This window comes from Ammodytes marinus (genome assembly GCF_949987685.1).
Source record: "Ammodytes marinus genome assembly, chromosome: 17".
In the NCBI taxonomy this organism is placed as follows: Eukaryota; Metazoa; Chordata; class Actinopteri; order Uranoscopiformes; family Ammodytidae; genus Ammodytes; species Ammodytes marinus.
In genome coordinates this window covers 21,852,388-21,876,303 of record NC_137221.1, presented here as the reverse complement: position 1 = coordinate 21,876,303, position 23,916 = coordinate 21,852,388, and the positions used below count along the sequence as shown (strand labels likewise).

At 43.7% G+C, this 23,916-nt stretch overlaps 1 protein-coding gene across 1 annotated transcript in view; it reads right to left on the bottom strand.

Moving 5' to 3' along the window:
• Nucleotides 1-22,531, bottom strand: part of lamb4 (laminin, beta 4) — a 28,861-nt gene extending 6,330 nt beyond the window's left edge. The window contains exons 1-27 of the mRNA XM_080044950.1: nucleotides 22,468-22,531; nucleotides 19,483-21,827; nucleotides 17,708-17,843; nucleotides 17,332-17,405; nucleotides 16,752-16,940; nucleotides 16,520-16,583; nucleotides 16,012-16,223; nucleotides 15,445-15,565; nucleotides 14,412-14,600; nucleotides 13,928-14,083; nucleotides 13,573-13,676; nucleotides 12,680-12,759; nucleotides 11,458-11,908; nucleotides 10,153-10,275; nucleotides 8,783-8,911; nucleotides 8,226-8,414; nucleotides 7,645-7,757; nucleotides 7,364-7,475; nucleotides 6,148-6,334; nucleotides 5,565-5,708; nucleotides 5,200-5,431; nucleotides 4,640-4,788; nucleotides 4,154-4,378; nucleotides 3,032-3,249; nucleotides 2,546-2,642; nucleotides 1,325-1,694; nucleotides 600-769 (exon numbers count right to left, since the gene is read on the bottom strand). Coding sequence (XP_079901076.1) covers nucleotides 600-769; nucleotides 1,325-1,694; nucleotides 2,546-2,642; nucleotides 3,032-3,249; nucleotides 4,154-4,378; nucleotides 4,640-4,788; nucleotides 5,200-5,431; nucleotides 5,565-5,708; nucleotides 6,148-6,334; nucleotides 7,364-7,475; nucleotides 7,645-7,757; nucleotides 8,226-8,414; nucleotides 8,783-8,911; nucleotides 10,153-10,275; nucleotides 11,458-11,908; nucleotides 12,680-12,759; nucleotides 13,573-13,676; nucleotides 13,928-14,083; nucleotides 14,412-14,600; nucleotides 15,445-15,565; nucleotides 16,012-16,223; nucleotides 16,520-16,583; nucleotides 16,752-16,940; nucleotides 17,332-17,405; nucleotides 17,708-17,843; nucleotides 19,483-21,827; nucleotides 22,468-22,525 — 6,637 coding nt within the window. The 5' untranslated portion in view covers nucleotides 22,526-22,531. The remainder of the gene's footprint in view (nucleotides 1-599; nucleotides 770-1,324; nucleotides 1,695-2,545; nucleotides 2,643-3,031; nucleotides 3,250-4,153; nucleotides 4,379-4,639; nucleotides 4,789-5,199; nucleotides 5,432-5,564; nucleotides 5,709-6,147; nucleotides 6,335-7,363; nucleotides 7,476-7,644; nucleotides 7,758-8,225; nucleotides 8,415-8,782; nucleotides 8,912-10,152; nucleotides 10,276-11,457; nucleotides 11,909-12,679; nucleotides 12,760-13,572; nucleotides 13,677-13,927; nucleotides 14,084-14,411; nucleotides 14,601-15,444; nucleotides 15,566-16,011; nucleotides 16,224-16,519; nucleotides 16,584-16,751; nucleotides 16,941-17,331; nucleotides 17,406-17,707; nucleotides 17,844-19,482; nucleotides 21,828-22,467) is intronic.
• Between the last annotated feature and the right edge of the window lie 1,385 nt (nucleotides 22,532-23,916).

The window sequence follows — 23,916 nt, the reverse complement described above, 5'->3', positions numbered from 1 at the left end:
TATGTGTGTGTGTGTGTGTGTGTGTGTGTGCGTGTGTGTGTGTGTGTGTGTGTGTGTGAAATACAAGTGTGTTAATGTTCAGCATATTCCTGCATCATAACTTTGAGCTGCTCACTTAAAGGACTATTTTTATTTAAATTTAGTTTGTAATTATTTAATTATTTATCGAACAATGTTATAATACAAGTTAATAAATGTTAAAAAAGAGCTGTAATCGCAATACTGTGAATCCGTGGGATTTTTGCTTAAAGCTGGGGTATATGATTTCTGATTGGTCAAAGTTAACATGAGCTGACACTTTGACCAATCAGAGCGAGGCTCGTATTCTCTGTTCTTATTGGCTGTTGGGACTGTCCATTCACTTTGGCACGACTTTGTTGGTGTGTAGAGCGTGTCAGGGAGGGACCGTAGGGGAGGGACCAAAGAGAAGAAGTTGAGCGGTTGAGGTATTTGGATTCGAATCTCTAATCCCAACTGCCATTTTCTCCCCAAATCCTCCACCCCAGCTTTAAGGTCTTCATGCCATCAGAATATCATTCCCGCCCATGCCTACATGACCGTGACTTAAATATGGAAGCAGAAAGATGTGTTTGTTTTACCCTCTGGATCTTCATCTCCCTCCTCATCATCATCCTCATCCTCCTCTAGTTTCTGTGTCACCAGGTTGAGAAGCTTCTGGACTTCCAGTCGAACGTTGTTGATGTCGGAGTTCAGCAGAGCGGACGGGTCAATGATGATCATGTTGGGGTCGATGGAGTCTTTCAGCTTTCTGCCATGATGAAGACGAGATGTTGGTTTATCATTGTCCCTTTGATTCAAGTCACTGAGACACTGCAGGTGACTAGAGTTAAGATGTTTAACTTCTACAGACATGATCATGAAACTTTGCCAGTTGATTGCTGACATTAAAACTATTATTATTTTCTATTCCAATTTTCCGGGAATGTTTCATTAAATATGCAAAATCACCGCTTCGATTGGTGTCTGTTACTGTTACTAGGCCAGGGAAATTGTGCTTTCGTATAAAATAAAAAATGTAGGCCTATAGGACATTCGTTTTCAGATATTATTTTGAATGTCCAATTAATTATTTATTTGATTTATTGTATACAAATGCACAATTTCCCTGCCTTAGTTTTTAATGAGGTGTATGTGTTTAGTGTGATGTAAAAAGCACTGATGGGAGGTTGGGGGGGGGGCACTCAAAATGTCTTTGTATCTTGAATACAATGACAATAAAGGCTACTTATCTTATCTTATCTTGACTGATGCTAAGCTAACGGCTCAAGCGCTGAATGAGCGTGTGTATGCTGTGTGAACTTACTCGACCTTCGCGAACATCTTCTCCACCAGCAGTAGCTCCAGTGGAGACTGCGCTGTGAGATTGGACAGGGCGGCCATCTTTTGCCACATGTCCAGCATGCGTGTCCGTTTGCGACGCTGTTCGGGCGACAGCTGGTCTCCATGGCGAGGGATGAGTGTCGTCATGGTCTCGGCGGCACGCTTGACGTCGGTGATGTTTCGGGCCCACATGTCGTAACACGGAGAACATTTCTCACACTCAGGGAACGATGAGTCGTAGCCCAACGCGCATTCTTCACAGAACATCCCTCTGACGCCGCGCCGACACAAGCACTCGCCCGTCTGGGGGTCGCAGGACGGACGCTCGGTGCCCGCCATGTTACAGTCACATGCTGAGGAGACAATGAACAGATTAGGATACATTACAATACAATACAATACAATACAATACAATACAATACAATACAATACAATACAACACAATACAATACAATACGATACAATACAATACAATACAATACTATGTTATCCATGTTACAGTCACATCCTAAGGAAGTACAATAAATACAATATCATCTACTAGAATAGAATAGAATAGAATAAATAATATATTATAATAGATATTAATATAATATCATTCATGTTACAGTCACACGCTGAGGAGGAGACCAAGACGTTAGATTGAAACTCCGGCTTACACACAACATATTCACAGATGGTTTAGGGATAAAGCTAAGACAGATAAGGGGTTAGGGGTTAGGGGGTTAGAGACCACATACTCACAGATACACTGGGTTAGGGTTAGAGCTTAGAGCGGTTAGGGTTAGAGTTTAGAGGGGTTAGGGTTAAAGCTTGAGCCTTAGACGGATAAGGGGTTAGGGGGTTAGAGACCACATACTCACGGATACACTGGGTTAGGGTTAGAGCTTAGACGGGTTAGGGTTAGAGTTTAGATGGGTTAGGGTTAGGGTCAGAGTTTAGACGGGTAAGGGATAAGGGGTTAGGGGATTGGTGACCACATACTCACAGATACACTGGGTTAGGGTTAGAGCTTAGAGGGGTTAGGGTTAGAGCTTAGACGGGTTAGGGTTAGAGTTTAGATGGGTTAGGGTTAAAGCTTAGACGGGTAAGGGATAAGGGGTTAGGGGGTTAGAGACCACATACTCACAGATACACTGGGTTAGGGTTAGAGTTTAGACGGGTAAGGGATAAGGGGTTAGGGGGTTAGAGACCACATACTCACAGATGCACTGAAGTTCTGGATTCCCGAAGTGATTCTCTCCACATTCGTCACATTGTCTTCCTCCAAACTCAGGACGACACGGACACTGGCCCGTCACCTGAACGCAACATGATGGTTAAGACTTATACTTACTTATTATTAGCTTTAGTATGTTCCATCAATACTTATTATTCAATATTTATGAGCTTCAGTGTCTGTAGTTCATGTCTTTTACTGTACAACACATTATTCACATTTCACTTTAATCTGAACAAACTTCAGTGTGAGTCAATGAGAAACTGAACTGTTCTTTTAAGCCTTGTTTCCACTGAACATTAAGGTACGGTTTGGTGTGGTACAGTAACCCTAGACTGTTTTGTGTGTGTGTGTGTGTGTGTGTGTGTGTGTGTGTGTGTGTGTGTGTGTGTGTGTGTGTGTGTGTGTGTGTGTGTGTGTGTGTGTGTTTGTGTGTGTGTGTGTTTTTGTGTGTGTGTGTGTGTGTCTGACCTTATCACAGACGTTGGACAGTGCGTTGGTAGGGTCACAGTTACATGCGATACACCCAGCTGCTCCCTCTATGTTCCAGTATTCGTCCTCACACATGTCACACAGAAGGCCCACGGCCCCCGTTCGACACGGACACTGACCCGTAAGGCGCTCACAGAAACACGGGCCGCCCAGGGGACAACGGGTCACCTCCGTCCCCCGACGATCACAGGAGCATTCTGGGTAAAAAAAAAAACTGATCACAGGGGCATTCGGGGTAAAAAACACCACATATACCACACTACTGCAAAATTATTCATACCCCTTGAACTTTTCCACATTTTGTCAGGTTACAATTACACATGCTAACTTTATGCTAACACAAAGTGGCGCATAAAGTGGTTTTAAATGATTGATTTTTTATTAAAAAAAGTATGGCGTGCAAAGGTATTCAGCTCCCTGAGTCTTTGTAGAACAACCTATCGCTGCAATTACAGCTGCAAGTCTTTTGGGATATGTCTCTACCAGCTTTGCACATCTAGAGACCGACATTTTAGCCCATTCTTCTTTGCAAGATAGCTGGAGCTTTAAATTCAGCGTCAGATTGGATGGAGATAGTCTGTGAACAGCAACTTCAAGTCTTTACAGATATTCTCAATCTGATTTACTGCAGGTCTGACTGGGCCATTCTAACACATGCTGGAAGGTGAACCTCCACCCCAGTCTCAGGTTTTCTGCCCTGTATTTGACTCCATCCACCTTCCCAACAACTCTGACCAGCTTCCCTGTCCCTGCTGAAGAAAAGCATCCCCACAGTGGGGTGATGTGCATTGTTAGTTTTCCGCCACACATTGCGTATTGCATTCAGGCCAAAAACGTCTAGTTTGCTCTCATCTGACTAGAGCACCTTCCGCCACATGTTTGCTGTGTCCCCCACATGGCTTGTGGCAAGGGTTGGAGGAAGGTGCTCTGGATGGATGAGACCAAAATTGAAGTTGTTTGGCCTGAATGCAAAACTGCCAGCAAACTAACACTGCACATCCCCCTGAACACACTATCATCACAGCGAAACATGGTGGTGGCAGCATGATGCAGTGGGGAATGCTTTTCATATGTGTTTGAAAAGTTGTATTGTAACGTTACCCTTGCAGTCTTGGTTGAGAGCATTGCCGTAGTATCCGGCTTTGCACTCCTGGCATTGTGGTCCGGCCGTGTCGTGTAGACAGCGTAGACAGCGTCCGGTCACAGCGTCACAGGCGTCACGGTCGTCGGGGGCGATGTTGTTGCTACAGGGACACGGCTCACAGCTGGCACCCAGCAACGCAAGGTTCCCATAGTAACCAGGGCCGCAACGGTCGCAGCGCGGGCCTGAGGGTCAAACAATGATGATTCATTTAGTTTAGTAGTTTAGGCTTCAATGCTGGGGAGGGCGGGTCTAAGAACTGCAGTGGGTTCCATAATAATAACGCATCCAACACCGGTCTAACAGAGGTTAGAGGGGAAAGGTCAGTTCCTATCTGTGTGTGTGTGTGTGTGTGTGTGTGTGTGTGTGTGTGTGTGTGTGTGTGTGTGTGTGTGTGTGTGTGTGTGTATGTGTGTGTGTCCGTTAGTGCGTTCGTTCGTTCGTACCTGTGTGACCCTCCAGACAGCTGCATGTCAGAGTGAAGGATTCTGGGTCGTGGCTACAGGAAGTGGCGAAGAATCGGCCGCTGCCACGAATTTCCGGACACGAACAGGGATCACAGGAGACCGGGTTAGGCTGGTAGCCATCCACACACCTAAAGAAGGATTAGAACATCACAACATTAGAACTATCTAACCCTAATCATGGGTGAGATTTCACACACCTAAACAACCGGGTCAGAACCACAACATTAGAAAAAATATCTATCTATAAATATATGATGACAGCTATCACCTGACCATTATATATTCTATAGTAAAAAAGCCCATACGTTTTTCACTTCATGTCTAATGAATATGTGAAAGAAACTTTCACTTTTTGAATTGAATTGAATTAGATTAGATAGATAGATAGATAGATAGATAGATAGATAGATAGATAGATAGATAGATAGATAGATAGATAGATAGATAGATAGATAGATAGATAGATAGATAGATAGATAGATAGATAGATAGATAGATAGATAGATAGATAGATAGATAGATTTCTTTATTTATTAAACCTGTCACAGCGAGGTCCAGCAGCGTTGTCCCTGCAGTTCAGACATTCTCCTGTTTCCGCGTCACAAAGCTCAGACAGTCCGTTACATTCACACGGTCGACACGACGGGAAATCCCAGAATCCATTGCGACAGCGATCGCAGCGCCGACCCGTGACATCATCACGACACTCACACTGACCGCTGAGCTGATTGCACGGAGCGGACACGGAGCCGCGGGGGTCGCACTCACAGGCTGTAAAACACACCGCCATTAAAGGGTTAATACAATGCAAATACACACCGATACGCCAACATCATCATGAAAGATTCAAACGTTCTGCTCTGAATCCTTGTTGTTTTACATTTTTCTACTGAGGTTTTCTTACGTTTGCAGCCGTCGGGTCCAAAGCCAAACGTCAGAGGCGCACAGGTGTCACAGCAACGACCAATCACGTTGGGTTCACATTCACAGATCCCGCCCACTTTACTGCAGGACTGTCCGACAGAGCCGTCGGCGTTACACCTGCAAACTGCAAACAGGGAAATAAGTCAGAAGCAAACGTAATGCTGTCTGAAGGTCTGAGGAGATTCAGGATGGAGCATAGGAACACAAACCTACAGCATACAAACCTTCCTGTTCATGTTTGTGTGGTAAACAGTCAAGATGTTTGGTAACACTTTATATTAATGGTACATGAATCATCATCAATTCATGTCTGAATTCATGGGTGAAAAAATATGAATTAATTCATTTAGTAACGATTGACATACCTTAGCTGATGCATTAATTAATGTATTGTTCCTGTGTTAAATCATGCATGAGATACCAAACATCCTAGTGAATTACTGGTAGTTCATGAAGTACTACATGGATGAATTCATTCATTTTCATGCATGAACTCCGACATGAATTCCTGATGATACCCTTAATATAAAGTGTTACTAGATGTTTTCATGGTATTTACTTACGCACGGCTCCGTTGTGGACTCTGGCAGACATGCTCATGCCCAGCTCCTCACAGACATCAGGCAGAGGTTGTTCTGGGTTAGGGTTAGGCTCAGCAGCCAATCCAACGCAGCGGAAACGTCTGAAAGCATCCAGGTCGTTCTGGGAGCAGAAGTCTGTGACAGACTCAATGCTGGGAATCAGACCCATCTACACAGACGACATAAGGAAAATAACAGCGGTTAACTGGAAAATTCTAGAGGAAATTTTGAATCTGCCTGAAAATCCATAAAGCAGATGTTACATGACGGTATTTCAGTTCATGCAAATTAGGCAAAATCCATCATGGTCTAATGGTCCAAGAACCTTTTTTTTTGTAGAGCACCTGAAGCTGTTTGAGAGATTTCAAGTCAATCTGACTTACATGTTGAGAGGTGTGGCCCGGGTCTGCTGCGACAAGGACTGAGCCTCTATGGTACACGCTCTAACCACTATGCCACTTTCAAAAAGTGTTGGAAGAATATCAACACTAAGGGTGTATTCACACATGCCGTGTTTAGTTCGGTTGAAACAAACTCAGATGCACACCTGCCTTCGGTGCGCATCTTTCAGGCAGGTGTGAATACAGCAATCGCACTCGGGGGCGGACCAAACAAACGCTCCGAGACCCAGCTGAAGAGGTAGTCTCGATGCGCTTCCATATGCACTCTGCTGCAGTTTGTTTGTGGTGTGAATTTGTCCGAACTCGATCCGACCCAAATGCAGGACGCACTGTGCCTTTTCTTTCTTTTCTTTTTTAATAAATTGCAATCAGCTTCACATTATGGGAAAGTGTTGTTGTGGTTTGACCGGGAGCCCAGAACAATATATTACATTTGATCGAGAGGCCGCGTAAAATGCTGAATGTGTTCAGATGAAGGAGAGGGGAGCGTCTCCCGCACAGTGCCAACAGGTTCATGCTGCGCAAGAAGTGTGTGTTTTTATTTTGCTTCCCATGTACGGGACCGTCAATACTATTCTCTATTTGGTCTGGACCAAAGCAAGTGAACTAGTGGACTTTCCCAGTGTGAATACACCCTAAGTATGAGCGGGACTGTGTGTGTTTTTCCTCAGTGGAGCTTAGGGTCTGAGGGCAGAGGGTGTCATACTATTTATTGACACCGTGAAGCACAATGAGGAAAACATTTCTGTATTTGTGATATTGGGCTATTTCAATAAGACTGATTTGCTGCTTCTCACCGAGTCTATCAGAACGTGAGCCACGTCAGAACCTGCAGGTTTGTCAAAGACAATATCCACGAAGTAACGACCGCCTGCATTCAGACACAGCGGGGAGTCCAGGACCGCCCCTCTGACAAACACACAAAGAAACAAAGAGGAAACAGGTTGATTCATTTTGTGACTCTCCACGAAACGTCTGAAGATTTAAGACACTGCAGGTGAATAGGATAAAGTATTACACTTATAGATATCATCATGAAAAGTGAATTTGCTTCATGAAGCATCATGTCACGTCTCACCTGGAGTTTCCAGAAAGAGTCACAGTTTTACTTCCTGTTGTTTCGCTGCTGCACCTGCCGTCGCCCGGCAACACTGTGGTGATGCTGACTGTAGCCAGCCAATCACATGGTGCCTGCACAGTTCAAGTTCAAGTTCAAATTGTATTTATATAGCACACTTAAAAGCAGCCATAGTTGACCAGAGTGTGGATGATATACACAAAAAAAATACACAAGACAGACAACAGTAGAAAGAGGCCAAGGTGTCAAGATGGGTCTTAAGCAAGGACTTGAAAGTTTCATCTGTCCGGGCGGCTTATATATGCCTATGTAAACCATTCCAAAGATTTGGAGAAGCCATTGCAAAGGCTCAGAAACCTTATCTTTTTAAATCTTGATCTGGGAACATGCAGGACCGTCTGATTGGATGACCTCACTGCCTTGATTGGAGTATGAACATGTAATAACACTGATAAATAAGAAGGCGCTGAACCATTTCAAACCTTAACAACAAGCAATAGAAATCTTTAAATCAATCTTTAAGCCAACAGTAAGCCGTAAAAAAAAAAAAGTTAGAGTTTCATTTGAGTATTTAATCTCACCTCGGGCTCGTAGCGAATCACCAGTCTGTATTCTGTGGAGGTCAGGAGGTTGTCCACGGTGAACCTAAGCCCCGCCCCCGACAGCACTCTGACCAATCCCAGGCCGGTCCAGGTAACGGGCTGCCCAGCTGTTCTGTGACGGGGGATGATCTGCAGAGCTTGACCCGCCTCCAGAGGGATTCCACTCTGCTGCAAGGAGAAAAACACATGCGCAGTGACGGCTCTGTGAACGGGCATGTCGCTAGCTATACCGTGGCCCCTTTTCTTTGCATACCACTTTACTAGGCTGAGTATTAACGCTGGATTTAGTTTTGTGCACACACAGTATTGACAGGTAGCAGGATTGTGAGGACATACTGCCTCCATCTTTGAAAATAATCTAGGGGAAGAAGGAGAAACTGCTGTTGTAGGTGGAGTCAGAGAGGCTCTGTAAACGGGCATGTTGCTAGCTACGGTGGACCCTCTGTTTGCATACCCATTTTCTGACAGACAATAGAGTTTTCTGAATCGGAATCTGAAGCCTCCCATTGGTCAGAATCATGGATGAGACGTCTCACCTGTCCTTGTCTCCGTCGGCGACGCCGTGTTCTCCGTATCAGAAGGGCCCGGCCTGTGACATCATTGGTGACATCATAGCCCTGCTCTCTTAGGAAACGCTCACACTGAGGCAACAGGCCGGGGTTCAGCTGCAAATACACGGAAACACTATTACATATTTGGTAACACTTTATAATAACTATCCATTGTAACTCGTTAATAGATCATTAGTAAACTCTTAATTAATGATTATTAATGATTTGTTAAGTGTTTGTTAGCAGTTTGTTAAGGATTTATAACAATGGTAGATAGTTAATAGCTTAATAATTGAATCAGTTCATCTGGGAGGTAATCCGAGATACTGACGAGGCTGAAATAGGCTATAGACTATACACAGTGCATGGGCAACTGAGGGCAGCCCCATTTTCAAATATTTTTAAATAAACTCAATACACACTGTGCATGCCATGGACTTGAACGTGACGTGATCAGTTAATCTCGGATTACCTCCCAGATGAACTGATTCAATTATTAAGATATTAACTATCTACCATTGTTATAAATCCTTAACAAACTGCTAACAAACACTTAACAAATCATTAATACTCATTAATTAAGAGTTTACTAATGATCTATTAACGAGTTACAACGGATAGTTATTATAAAGTGTTACCAAATATTTAAATAGTATAGAGATTTTCTTCAAACTGTAGACAATTGTCCACTCCGACTAAACAGTAAAAGTCTCCTTACATATTGTGCGTTGGTAGTGACCTTGTACCATATTGTAGCTTCTTAGGAGCTCTACTTTCTTTAAAGCATTGCCTACCACCACTGGATTTTCACCATTCAGCTATTGTATGGAGGCATATAACTATGAAGAGGTCATTCTAGTTTAAACCTCCAACCTAGGTGTGGGAGTAGCCTGGCAACACCCGCCTAGGTACTTTGGCTCAATTTTCATTTCCCTTCAGTAGTCAGTCTGGGTCTGCAGTATATTAGTGGGTTTTCTCCACCATATTTGTGGCGGTCCAATCAGCGAACAGAGGGAGTGGCTGAGAACAATGACGTTGAGTTTCAGTTCTAGTCCGAATCCGGCGCATGACATAAATCAGGACCAACCGTTATGCGATTGGTTGGCAGATCCAGAGTGGCACTGGGCAGATCCAATAGTTTTAAACTTTACTTTACACAGCCTTCAAGTGAGTTAACGTTTGTGAGTTAAAAGATTCCAGACCTTCTGTAACAATGAAATGAAGTACAATGGTCTGGTCTGGTAGGACCATGCTACGTGTGGGAGAGGTTGTTCCCACGATGCATTTCTGCAATTTACAATGTGGCATTTTTTGTGAAAGGGATGTTTGGTGAGAAACAGAAGAAGAAGTCTCACCTGTCCTTGTCTCCGCCGGCGACGCCTTGTTCTCCGGACCAGAACGGCCCGTCCAGTGACATCTTTGATGACATCATAGCCCTGCTCTCTAAGGAAATGCTCACACTGAGGCAACAGGCTCAGCTGCAAATACACAGGAATACTATCATAGAATACATGGGAATACTATTTAATATACAGAAATACTACACATTAAATAAACAAATAGGCTTACTACATGTTAAATACCACAGGTTAAAGTAGCTAGGAGGAACTTGTAGATGTTGTTGATTCTAGCTCCCCCTTTGGACCAAAGCGGTAGTGTTTTTACCACACCATCACCCGCTGTCTTAAAGATCTTTGCTAGCGCATGCCGGCGGTGCGTGCATTTGTTTGGGAAGCGAGTGAAAGAGAGACAGTAGGATGCATGCATGGTATGAGGTAATCTATATAGCCTACATGTGACTATGTCAGATTACTAAAGGTAATATGACCATGATGAAGCAAATTAAACTATGATTTAGTAGAGTAAAAACAGGCTTTCCCCGTCTGCCTGCCTAAAGGCCAGGACACACCGGCCCGATAATCGCCGTCGTAGAGTCGGGAGGGGGCGGGGACACGAATCTGTTTGGTGTGTGCTGTGAAATCGGTCGTCGTAGATGTCGTCGGGCTTCTTTCAGTTGGAGCAATTTGATTTGTGGAGGGCTAGCGAATCAGTGAAGCCCGGAAGTGAGGCGGGTAGCACAAACAGCTAACAACAATTAGCCATCGTTTTAATGTGTTTGTTTGTTTCGTTCAGCGAGTACTCACATGCATCAACCCTTGTCGACTGCTCGACACCATGCTCGACACTCTCTGCTAAAAATGGTGCTCTTTATGGTTCATAAATATAAATACGTATTTATATCTATGTTTATGGTCTAGAGAGCCGTCCCATCATTTCCGGCTTCCGTATTTTTTCGGGCCACAATACAGATTAGCGCCGCCTGCTGTTATGGAGACATTACGTCCCGCGCAAGCGCAGAGCGTACGGAAAGGCAACAGTCGGTTTGGTGTGTTCTTTCCACTTTTTCGGCCGCGACGGGAAGACTGGAGCTCCCTGAATCGGCAGTCTCCATTTTCGGGTAGTCGGACTGGTGTGTCCTGGCCTTAAATGGTTTGGTCTGAGTTGGCGGGCGAGTATTCAGCCTCGAGCAAAGCCATTAATAACAACCATATAAAAACAGGTGATCATTAGAGGAAAACATTTGATTGTTTCACATTATTTTCAAAGTTCCTAGTATAGGAGGTTTGTATACACATAAATACTGCAGGTGTAATACTCACCAGAGAAGAAGGTTGCTGAGTAGCAGGAATAGGGATATATGGAGGAGGTGGATAAGTTTCAGGAATAGGAACATAAGGGGAAGGTGGATAAGTAGCAGGTATAGGGATATAAGGATAAGGTGGATAAGTATCAGGACTAGGGATATAGGGGGAAGGTGGAGGAGTATCAGGTATAGGGATATAAGGATAAGGTGGAGGAGTATCAGGTATAGGGATATAAGGATAAGGTGGATATGTTTCAGGACTAGGGATATAAGGGGAAGGTGGATGAGTATGTGTAGTATCAGTATGAGGATGATACGGTTGTCTCCCTCCATACAGCGGCGCAGCAAGCTCTGCCTCATACAGGAAGTAATCCAGAGCAGGAAGGAAGTACCCGGGGGCGGGGCTAGAGCAGCGACGACCAATCATGTTTGGTAAACACTGACACTGTCCGTCAACCGGAGAACAGCTGGGGGGAGGCAAAGAGAGACACAATCAACATCTACACAATCAACTTGGTTCCCTGTTTTAAACCGGCTCTTATCCTGTCAGTTTTACCTCGTCGTTCTTAAAGCTATAGTTCGTATAACTACCATCGCCCCCATGAGGAATTCTGAGTAATTACACTTAAACACTGTCGGCGTATCTACCCGTGGTGAATCTTCGATGATCGTGCGTGGATTTTATACCTGCTGCTGTGCGTCCAAGTTTTTTCTTGGTAAAAAAATCAACAACTGAAAACTTTTCTTGGCCGCTTCTTGGGGTTTTCCAGTGTCAGGAGGGCGACACCAGTTTTTAAACGCTGCCATACTGAGAAATACAGGCAGTAGTTTTTAGGAGCTGATAGGCTGGATCAACTCGTTTGGCAATGGCGTCAATGTAACCGTCATTCGCTCATACGAAAAAGTTACGCACTGTAGCTTTAACATAGCGGGGTAGGAAAACTTGTATTTAGAAAGGTCCAGCATGATGACTGCTTCTCAAGTCTGCAGTCTCTGATTGGGTGAATTTTTTTCAATGTGGCAATAAGTCACAGCATGAACACAGCCTAGACTCTGTAAACGGGTATGTTGCTAGCCTTTGTTTACATACCAGTTTACAGAGCCTAGGCTGTGTATCAACACTGGATTTTTTTTTTAGAGCGCACACAATACGGACAGAATGGGGACCGTCATGAGATATTGACTGATTTTGACAAAAGTGATTCTGACGACAGCGTTCACCAGATGAACAAACATACGTGTTTCCTTGAGCTCCTCCGATGTCACAGTCACACGGTAAACATCTGGATCCAGAGTTTCCCAAACCCCAGAAACCTGCCTGAAAACACACACACACACACACACACACACACACACACACACACACACACACACACACACACACACGTTTTAATTAATAACATTTTTATCAAAGGCTTTGTTTGAACATTAATTTATATTCATGCTCAGTTATGTTAAAAAATTTTCTGATCTAATTTTCCAACTGTAGCAAAGTTCTGTCTGCAAAATAAATAATAAGCATTCTCATATTTTGTTTTTTTGTTACATAAATGTTGTTTGTACAGACATATAACTGTGTAATCTGATCTAAAATATAATAATATGATTTGATTTCAAACAGAATGCGGCAGCAGATGTTTGAATTTTCCTGTCTTTGTTAAAGGTGCAGTGTGTAACTGCAAAATTGGCAACATCGAGTGGTGAGATTGTAGTTGTCAACGCTCCCTTGCTAACCGCTCCCTTTGGGAGAATTTACAAAAGCTACTGTGGCCCTCGAGGACAGGAAGCTAGTTACTAAAGATGGCATTCTCCACCACTGCCTCAAGTCTTTCCACAATATCTAAGTAAGGCCGTTACGTTTGTCCATTCTGAGCTACTGTAGAAACATGGCAGTGCAACATGGCGGCCTCAGCGCCCCACTCCTATGCAGATATAAAAGGCTCATTCTAAGCTCGTATAAAAACACAGATTATACACTTATTAAAACCTACTGATGAATATCATATTACATTTCTAGTCGGTTCTGAAAAAATACCATTTCTACATGCTGGAGCTTTAAAATGAAACATGGATCTCACAAAGGTCAGTGTAATCTGAGCAATGATATCCAGTAATATAATATTAAACCTACCAAACATTGGTCACACAGTGGTCCTCTCGCCAAACGCTCACACTGACAACTTCCTGTCTGCTGATCACATGACCCGACACTGCCCAAAGGATGACACCTGCATACTGAGACACACACACGCATGCACGCACACACAGATACACACACACAGACAAACACAGACACAAACAGACACAGACAAACACACACATGCACAAACGCAAAAACAAACACACACACACACACACACACACACACACACACACACACACACACACACACACACACACAGGATTATATGTGTTCTAGCTGAGAACTTAAAAGGTCATAACATAGTAGTTGATATAACTAATATAATATATCAATAGTTTCTCACCCTGGCAGCCTGCTGGGTCGTCGGCTCTCAGATTGTAGAATCCGTGTTTGCAGCGATCGCAGCGTTCTCCGTCCACATTGTCTTTGCAGTCACAGCGACCGGTGAGAGGGTCACACAGGCCGCCGCCATGGGAACCAGAGGGGTCACAGTCACAAGCTGCAGATAGGAGAGGTCAAAGGTCAAGCCTGTATTCGTTGTTGCTGTGTTTTACAGCTGTATTACATTATGTAGAATTATTACTAGGCCGAATATTAAAATGACTTCAAAAAAGTGTTCTTCATGCACTTCTCACATGCTATCATAAAAGGCCTGTCCATCCCAAAGTCCTGGTTATAAATGAACATTGACGCGTACGTATACAAGTATGTGGGTTAGGACTGGGGTTACGAAGAAGCCTTTCAGCGTACATATACAGATGTGTGGGCTAGGGTTAGGGCTAGATAGACGTGAAGTTGTAAAGTCATCAGTGAACATTGCAGCGTACGTATGCAGGCGTTCGGGTCATCCGTGGCTCTCTGAGGATCCTGGAATAGACCTGGTCGACAGCGTTCACACTGCGGCCCCGTTCTGTCATGGCGACAGTCGTCACACACACCACCGCTCCTCCCGCCGCTGGCTTCATAAAGAGCAGCGTCAAAGTGACACGAGTCTGAGTGACCGTGGCAGTTACACCCTGAGAGAGACAGGACAAGATTCATTGGAAAAACAGATTAATATAGCGTAACCAGTGTGTCTGAACAACCAGTTTAAATATGCTAAATATTAAAGTAGGCAGGAGGAACTTGTAATAGTTTTTTATTGTAGCGCCACCCTCTGGACCAAAGCCGTTGTGTTTTTTACCACAAGAGGGCCTGCTGGACTGAAGATCTTTGCTAGAGCATTCATTTGTTAAGGAAGCGAGCGAAAGAGAGACAGCAGGATGCATGGCCATGAGGTAATGTATTCATATGTGTGTCAGATTAATAATGTTAATTAGACCATGGTGAAGCAAAGTAAACTTTGTTTTAGTACTGTACGGGAAAATTCTGAGAATAAAGTTACAACTTCGTAAAGTCTTAATTGTATAGGAAAAAATAATAATAATAAAAATTCAGCAATACTGGTAATCTACAAAACCTGATTTTGATGCAGGGGAAAAGACACTTCTGATAATAATTCTCTAAAATAACACACATTCTAAATATATGACTTAATTCTCATCATGTTAAATTAATATGGTAATTTTCTCCAAAAATACATTTCCCTCAAGGTGGCCCTAAAACTTCATCTTAGATTCTGAACCGAGCAAAGGCATAAATTATAACTCTATAAAAATAGCTCTCTTTCACGGATGGTCTTGTTTGCTACTACAAGTCATTTATGGTCATCAGAGGAAAAATTTGACTATTTCATAAACATTTCAAAGTTCCTTGGAGACACTTTAAGTACACTTTAAATTAATAATAATTGTAGACAAACTAAATTGGCTAAAGACTGATAAATGCTATTTTATTGTTGTAATAAAGGTTTGTATTTACTCCTGCAGATGTGGGCTGTGTCTCCTCCTCCTGGCCTCCAGGGGGAGTCAAAGTGAAAGTCCTGACAGCGCTCACAGTTCTCTCCAGCAGTGTTGTGATGGCACACACACCTACCATGGACCTGCAGAGAAGAAAAACAATATAACTTTACCCGAATGAAAAAAAAATAAACTTTACCTGAATATAAACAAAGCTGCACATTATTTGTATGTGTATTCTGTTAGTTTGTAAACTCAACATTTATGTTTTTTTTTGTTTTTTTTGTGTGTGTGTGTGTGTGTGTGTGTGTGTGTGTGTGTGTGTGTGTGTGTGTGTGTGTGTGTGTGTGTGTGTGTGTGTGTGCTATTGTGGGGGTGTGCCTTTTCTTTTTCGGACAAATGGATGTCCAATTACGTAATGACGACATTTTGGGGTGTAAGGTATAAGGGTAGAGTTAGGTTTAGGTTAAGCTAAGGGTAAGGGTTGAGCAAGTAGTGGTTATGGTTAGGGCAAGTCTCCAGGAAATTAATATAAGTCTATGTAATGAAGTGATAAAAAAAAGCCCAGTGTGTGCATGTATATACGTACCATATTTTCCACTGTGAATACGTCGCCCCTGCCTGGGTCCACTGGTCTACACTGCTCTGCATGTCCGTTACAGAAGCAGCTGCCCCTCACCACCATGTTGTAGAGACTATAGTAATATTTCTCCTGAGGATTCCTGCGTTTGCGTCCCAGCGTGTCCCCGAGCGTGAAGAGACGCGTGAAGTTCACGCGGATATTAGTCAGCGTGATCAGATCTGAGGATCAAAATATACATATACAGTATGTCAATGAATCAGTCAGCTTTGTTGAAGAAACTCGAGGTCCATTTTAAATACATACAACATACAAGTTAAAGCACCCCAATGTTTCTACATATGTGACTGGTATGGTTCAGCAATAAGGTGAGGATTTGACAGCAGCGTAATAATAGAATTATGAGAATCATTCAGTTTGACAGGTACATTTATACATCAGATTTATATGTTTAATATTAGTCAGATGAACTCAACAGAAATATTTTACGTAGCCAATCAGCGAGCAGAAGTCTCACCTTGGATGTTGGGTGCATAAGGGTTTTCTATGTGAAAGATGGGATCCAGAGCTTTCAGCACCACCTAGTGGACAAACACAAGATTATGTCACATCTTTTATTATTATGTGTTAAGATATTCAGGCTGCAGAACATTAAAGGTGCAGTGTGTAAAATGAATGTAATATTTCAGAACAGACTTAGGTAGAATGATTTGAAATGATATATTCTGTGTGTGAGTAAACTGGTTTACCTCTCCATCCGTGGACGGCTCTGACCCGGAGTATCTGCTGTCACACACGACGTCATCGATGCTGTCGGCATGACGATCTGACACCGAGGGGAAATACAGAGAACAGTCCTCTGCAAAGTAACGAAACACTTTCCAGGTCCGTCCAAAATCTTTAGAGCGCTCCACCAACATGGCCGCCGGACGGAAGCTCTGCGTAGAGAGACAGAGAGAGGCTGTTTCTCTATGGTTCTCATGGCTCATTCATAAGTTGAACAGTTGATAAATATTAAAGGTAGAGTCAGTGTTTCTTGAGAATGCTTGTTGTCAAAATCAAGTTTTTTCAAAGTCAGTGAATATCTCTTCAAAATGTGCTTCCTTTCCGTATTGTGTGTGCACTGAACACAAATCCAGTGTTAATGCATAGCCAAGCCTCTGTTAACGGGCATGTCGCTAGCTAGTGGGGCCCCCTTTGTTTACATACTCTTTGTGTACATGCCAGTTCAGAGAGCCTAGGCTGTGTATTAACCCTATAGTTTTTCTTTGCAGTGCACACACAGTAGGGACAGGTAGTGGATCGTGTGGAGGTATTTGAGTGTCTTACCTTGAAGGTGAGGACCATATGACTGAACTGGAACACAGTCTCTAGGTCCAGACGGATACTGACCTGATGAACTCCTGACAACACACAGCTTAGTTAGTGACATCATTATCATATGTAATACATTATCAATCAGGTGTGGGTATTATACATAGTATAATCTGGGTTTTTGTTTTGAACCAAAACCGGCTCATCTTTACAATTTCCAACGTGTTTAACTGTTTTAAATTCAAAAGAATATTTACCATGAGTGTGTTTTATCCGCGATTGATCGTTTAAACCTGGTGACCTTTGTGAGCTCACCGTTCTCAGACTTCCTGCCTGTGTGTGTGTGTGTGTGTGTGTGTGTGTGTGTGTGTGTGTGTGTGAGTGATCTCACCGTTCTCAGACTGCCACCACTTCATCTTCCTCTCGGGGTCAAAGGTTGTGATGACGTTGTCGATTCGGTGGCTGTTTGGGTTGCTATAGCGATCGTACGGCAGCCGCGAGTCACATGTGAAACATTTCTGCTCCTCCTGGACACACACACACACACACACACACACACACACACAGTCATAACTGTTATTATATATTATATATTGCTATTGATCATCATCATTCCATTTATTCAATTTGAAGGTTGACAAAAGCTTGGATTCAATTTTCTCTGTGTCTAAGGTTCCCGTACACACGACAGCGATTTATAATATTTCTCTGCACACCAGCAATGCAAAAACCTATTGAAAACATAGTTCAAAAAAAGAGATGTTTTGCACATCCATGTTTAGTTGCTGGTGCTGAACCAAAATGAATATTCAAAGTAAGAAAGTGTAGTCCACAAAACAGCTCAATGCTCCTAAAAATCCTTTAATGTGCAAAAGCACACATAACATTTCGGACGACAATTTGGCATTCCTCAGATACATTTTGATTATAGTGACCCATGACCCTTATCTAATCTAGTCACATCACATGACCGGAAGGGTGATGCAGTTCAATAAACATACATTCAAATGATATACACTTAAGCATCAAAAGTCACATAGACATTTGTGACAAGATAATTACAAGATATAAAGATCAAAACGATCAGAAACTGCAGTTTTCTAAGTGGAGTAATTAGGATGACAAAACAATGACTTCACTATTTGAAAATGGAACATGTGTCATTTCTGTCTTTATTGAAAAGGCGTGGGGCCAAGAGAAAAATGTTGCCTTTTCATCTACGTTTCAGTTTATCTGGTGCCGGATGTACTACTAAATTATAAATATTGTATTGTGAAGGTGTATGAGCTACACACTTTTGTGTTCAGCTGTGTTCAGATCAGTGTCATTCATATAGCCTATTGAAATTTTGAAGGAACATCATCTTGAGAGGGTTAGGGTTACACAAACACACACACACACACACACACACACACACACACACACACACACACACACAGAGAGAGTTAGGGTTAGGAGAAAAACAGATATTTGTTTAAAAAAAGTGAGGAATGAGGAGGTGACGTGGAAATGATTCCTCAGGGGAAAGAAAAGGTCGGATCGTGAAATGACAAATCAGAACATGTTGCAGTATGAACCAGCCAGGAAACCTTTCACGCACTTCAACAATATTAAGAGACAGCTATTCACACACACACACACACACACACACACACACACACACACACACACACACACACACACACACATAGTAACACACACAAACACACACACATACACGCATGCACGCACACACACACACACACACACACACACACACACATACACGCATGCACGCACACACACACACCCACACACACACACACACACACACACACACACACACACACACACACACACACACACACACACACACACACACACACACACACACACACAGTATCTCAGACATACACGCACACACACAGAACCCGCCAGGAACATTTCAACAACTCTTCAAAGAAATACAGACACACACAGAAACACTACAAACCTTGAACTGTTAAACACACGGATAGAGTCCACATCCATCCTTGGCTTTACTGTTTGGCTGCTGTGCTACACATCACTAACTTACTGTAAAAAGCTTCTGCTCTCTGTTGTTTGTTTGTGTGTGTGTGTGTGTGTGTGTGTGTGTGTGTGTGTGTGTGTGTGTGTGTGTGTGTGTGTGTCAGTGTGACCTCTGACCTCCAGGTATCCTATAATGCAGTAGTTCTGGGGTCCGTCCAGTCCGCATGTAGACGAGGCTGATAGCTGCCCCTCCCGACCCAACATCAGATCACCCAGCGCGGGGTTACAGGAGCCACCGGGGCACTGGATATCCAGAGGACCCGGACGGTCTGGGTTAGGGTTAGGGGAGTTCAGAGGGTCCTGGAGAACTCTAACCCTAGGGTCCTCAAGGTCTGGGTCTGGGTTGGGGTTGGGGTAAGAGTATGGGGGTTCCGGACGGTCTGGGTTACGGTTAGGAGTGTCCAGAGCATCCTGAAGGTTAGGGTCTTGGTAAGGGTCTGGGTCTGGGTAAGGGTACTGAGGTTCCTGGAGAACTCTAACCCTAGGGTCCTCTGGGTCTGGGTCTGGGTTGGGGTAAGAGTATGGGGGGTCCGGACGGTCTGGCTTACGGTTAGGAGTGTCCAGAGCATCCTGAAGGTTAGGGTCTTGGTAAGGGTCTGGGTCTGGGTAAGGGTACTGAGGTTCCTGGAGAACTCTAACCCTAGGGTCCTCTGGGTCTGGGTCTGGGTTGGGGTAAGAGTATGGAGGGTCCAGACGGTCTGGGTTAGAGGGAGGGTAAGTGTATGCGGGGTACGGATGATCCGGACGGTCTGGGGTAGGGGGGTGCAGAGGATCCTGGGGGTTAGGGTCTGCGTAATGGTCTGGATCTGGGTAAGGGTAAGGGTACTGAGGGTCCAGAGGGTCCTGGAGAACTCTAACCCTAGGGTCCTCAGGATCAGGGTCTGGGTTGGGGTAAGAGTATGGAGGGTCCAGACGGTCTGGGCTAGGGGGAGGGTAAGTGTACGGGGGATACGGATGGTCTGGGTTAGGGGGGTCCAGAGGATCCTGGGGGTTAGGGTCTGGGTTAGGGTAAGGGTTCTGAGGGTCCAGAGGGTCCTGTAGAACTCTAACCCTAGGGTCCTCAGGGTCAGCGTCTGGGTAAGGGTAAGAGTATGGAGGATCCAGATGGTCTGGGCTAGGGGGAGGGTAAGTGTACGCGGGGTAAGGATGGTCCGTACGGTCTTGAGTAGGGGGGTGAAGAGGATCCTGGGGGTTAGGGTCTGCGTAATGGTCTTGGTCTGGGTAAGGGTACTGAGGGTCCAGAGGGTCTTGGAGAACTCCAACCCTAGGGTCCTCTGGGTTAGGGTAAGCGTACGGGGGGTACGGACGGTCCGGATGGTCTGGATTAGGGTAAGTGTATGGAGGGTCCAGAGGGTCCTGTAGAACTCTAATCCTAGGGTCCTCTGGGTCTTGGTCTGGGTCTGAGTTAGGGTAAGTGTACGGGGGGTACAGACGGTCCGGATGGTCTGGGTTACGGTTAGGGGGGTCCAGAGGATCCTGAAGGTTAGGGTCTGTGTAATGGTCTGGGTTAGGGTAAGGGTTCTGAGGGTCCTGTGGAACTCTGTCCCTAGGGTCCTCAGGGTCTGGGTCTGGGTTGGGGTAAGAGTATGGAGGGTCCAGACGGTCTGGGTTAGGTGGAGGATAAGTGTACGGGGGGTACTGACTGTCTGGGTTAGGGGGGTCCAGAGGATCTTGGTGGTTAGGGTCTGGGTAATGGTCTGGGTCTGGGTAAGGGTACTGAGGTTCCAGAGGGTCTTGGAGAACTCTAACCCCAGGGTCCTCTGGGTCTGGGTTAGGGTTAGGGTAAGAGTATGGAGGGTCCAGACTGTCTGGGTGAGGGCGAGGGTAAGTGTACGGGGGATACGGACGGTCTGGATGTTCTGGGTTAGGTGGGTCCAGAGGATGCTGGGGGTCAGGGTCTGGGTAATGGTCTGGGTTAGGGTAAGGGTTCTGAGGTTCCAGAGGGTCCTGTAGAACTCTAACCCTAGGGTCCTCTGGGTCTGGGTCTGGGTTAGGGTAAGAGTATGGAGGGTCCAGACGGTCTGGGTTAGGGGGAGGGTAAGTGTACGGGGGGTACTGACTGTCTGGGTTAGGTGGGTCCAGAGGATCCTGGGGGTTAGGGTCTGGGTAACGGTCTGGGTTAGGGTAAGGGTTCTGAGGGTCCAGAGTCTCCTGGAGAACTCTAACCCTAGGGTCGTCAGGGTCTGGGTTAGGGTAAGCGTACGGGGGGTACAGGGGGTATGGAGGGTCAGGACGATCTGGGTTATGGTTAGGATCCTGTAGGTTAGGGTCTGGGTAAAGGTCTGGGTCTGGTTCTGGGTAAGGATACTGAGGGTCCTGGAGAACTCTGGGGTCCTCAAGGCCTGGGTCTGGGTTAGGGTAAGTGTACTGGGGGTACGGTGGGTCCGGACGGTCTGGGTTAGGGGGAGGATGATGATTTGAAGGGTCCTGAGGGTCCTGGAGACGAGCCGCTGGAAGGAAAACTACACAAAGAGACGATGATATGACAGAGAAAATTCAAACCTCTGATTCATGTAAAAATGTTCAAGCAAACATTTTAATATTTCACTCAGTTAAAACTAGCGAAAAAAATTAAGATCTGACTCTTTAGATCTAAACCTGTGTAAAGTAGAGTCAGTGACTCAAAATCACTTTGTTGTCAATTGTCACTGCAGCAGAAATGACATCACATGGACTGAGCCTCCGATTGAAATCAACCAGCGATGAGACCGATATATAAGCGAGAGGCAAGTTCAAGGAGCCATGTTATATAAATATATAAAATAAAGAAGTTAAAGTATATATCCCAACTGCTGCATACTGCATGTAAACTACGTTATTTTTATGATCAGCTGTAGTATGTAGGAGAGGAAAAAGAAAGAGTATGACACTTGGAACGCAGGGTGTGTTTCTTTTAGTTTTTCTAAAACAACATGCAGATTAAGGTGTCAGTATGAGCTCAAACATTTCCCCCTGATTTAAAAAAAAAAAAAAGTCAACAAGTGGAAATATTTTCACCAGAGTTCAACAAGAGATTATGGGTGGCAGAGAGAACAGAGAACTGACAGTACGCCTACCTAATACATATTATTTATTACACATCCCTCCTTCATTCTAACTCACCTATGAAGAAGATGAAGATCATTTTGTGCTGAATACTCTGGCCAGTGGTGAAACACATATCCAGTTACTGAAACGAGTGAAAGAAATGTATAATTAGGCCTACATTACATTACATAATGGTTTCAGAGATTTGTGTCTATTTAGCTTCCAGAACATGTCTTTCATATTAGTATGAATCAAAGTTCAAAATATTATGTTCAGGTGATTATTTGACTAAATCTTGCATGTTTGCGTCTGTGAAAATCTCAACTTCTGAAGCACTTACAACAACTTAAGTTTCCATTATCCTTCTAAGAACTATTCTGAAGGTTATTATGGAAGGATTTGTCCATATGTTCATTGCCTGATTTGTGATAGATCTTCCTCTTAAAAAAATGCCTTTTTAAGACCTACACATAGTATTTTGTGATTTATAAAATGAAGAAAATCTATGGGCAAAATCTATTCTGTAAAAACTGTACATTAACTAGTTGTAAAAATGAAATAAAGATATGAACTCTGGCTCTATCCAAGACCTTCATTTTTGTTTTTAAGGAGATGTAAATGTTAACATAATTAGTTAGATATTAACACATTTGCATATTTATTTTAACATTTCTGACAAAATTGCACTACAAAAAATGACAGTTTTAATGACAGTGATCGACTAGCAAAGTTGCATGATCTATAAGTTAAACAGTTTACCCTATTCACCTGCAGTGCGAATGCCTTAAATATGACCCCGCCCCCCCGTTGCCCCTGGAGCGACTAGTGAACTCTAAAGGGGAATGTGTCGGGGGCCTCAGCTTAAATCACTGACCTTTTTCTACTGAAGTTTTAAATACTAACAGTAGGAATATTTACTCGTGTTTGTCCCAGTCCCTGCATTTCAGTATGGTTTAGTTTGTCCCAATAAGTCAGATGCAGCATGCTGAAAAATACCCACATGTAGGCCTACTACTACATTTGGTCCGATTTGTGATATTGGGCTATGTAAATAAAAATGTATTAGATTTGATTCAGGGAGCCATGTTATGATGATATAAATAAGGAAAAGTGTGTCCCAATTGTTGCATACTGCATGCTAACTAGGTACTGTTTAATGACCAGTGAGTCCTTACAATGTGAATTTATAACGTAGCAATGCTTGAAGATATTTTGTTATACGTAATGAAATCAAGAGAAACAAGTTTATTTAAACATTTCATACACAGAGGTAATTCACGTGCATAAAGTATCTAAAAGATAAATAAACAATAGATGAATAAAAGAGGGAGAGAATAATTGAAAACCATTGATGTACACGAAGAATAAAAAGAGCATTAAAGTCACAATGCATAGAGAAAAAATGCATAAAAACAGCAGAGGACATTGTGTAAACTACGGTCTCCCTTTAAGCTTTGTCAATACAACTGCTAAATTCAGATCAAAGCAGAGGTGAACATGAAGGTTTTTAGTTTAATTTTAAAG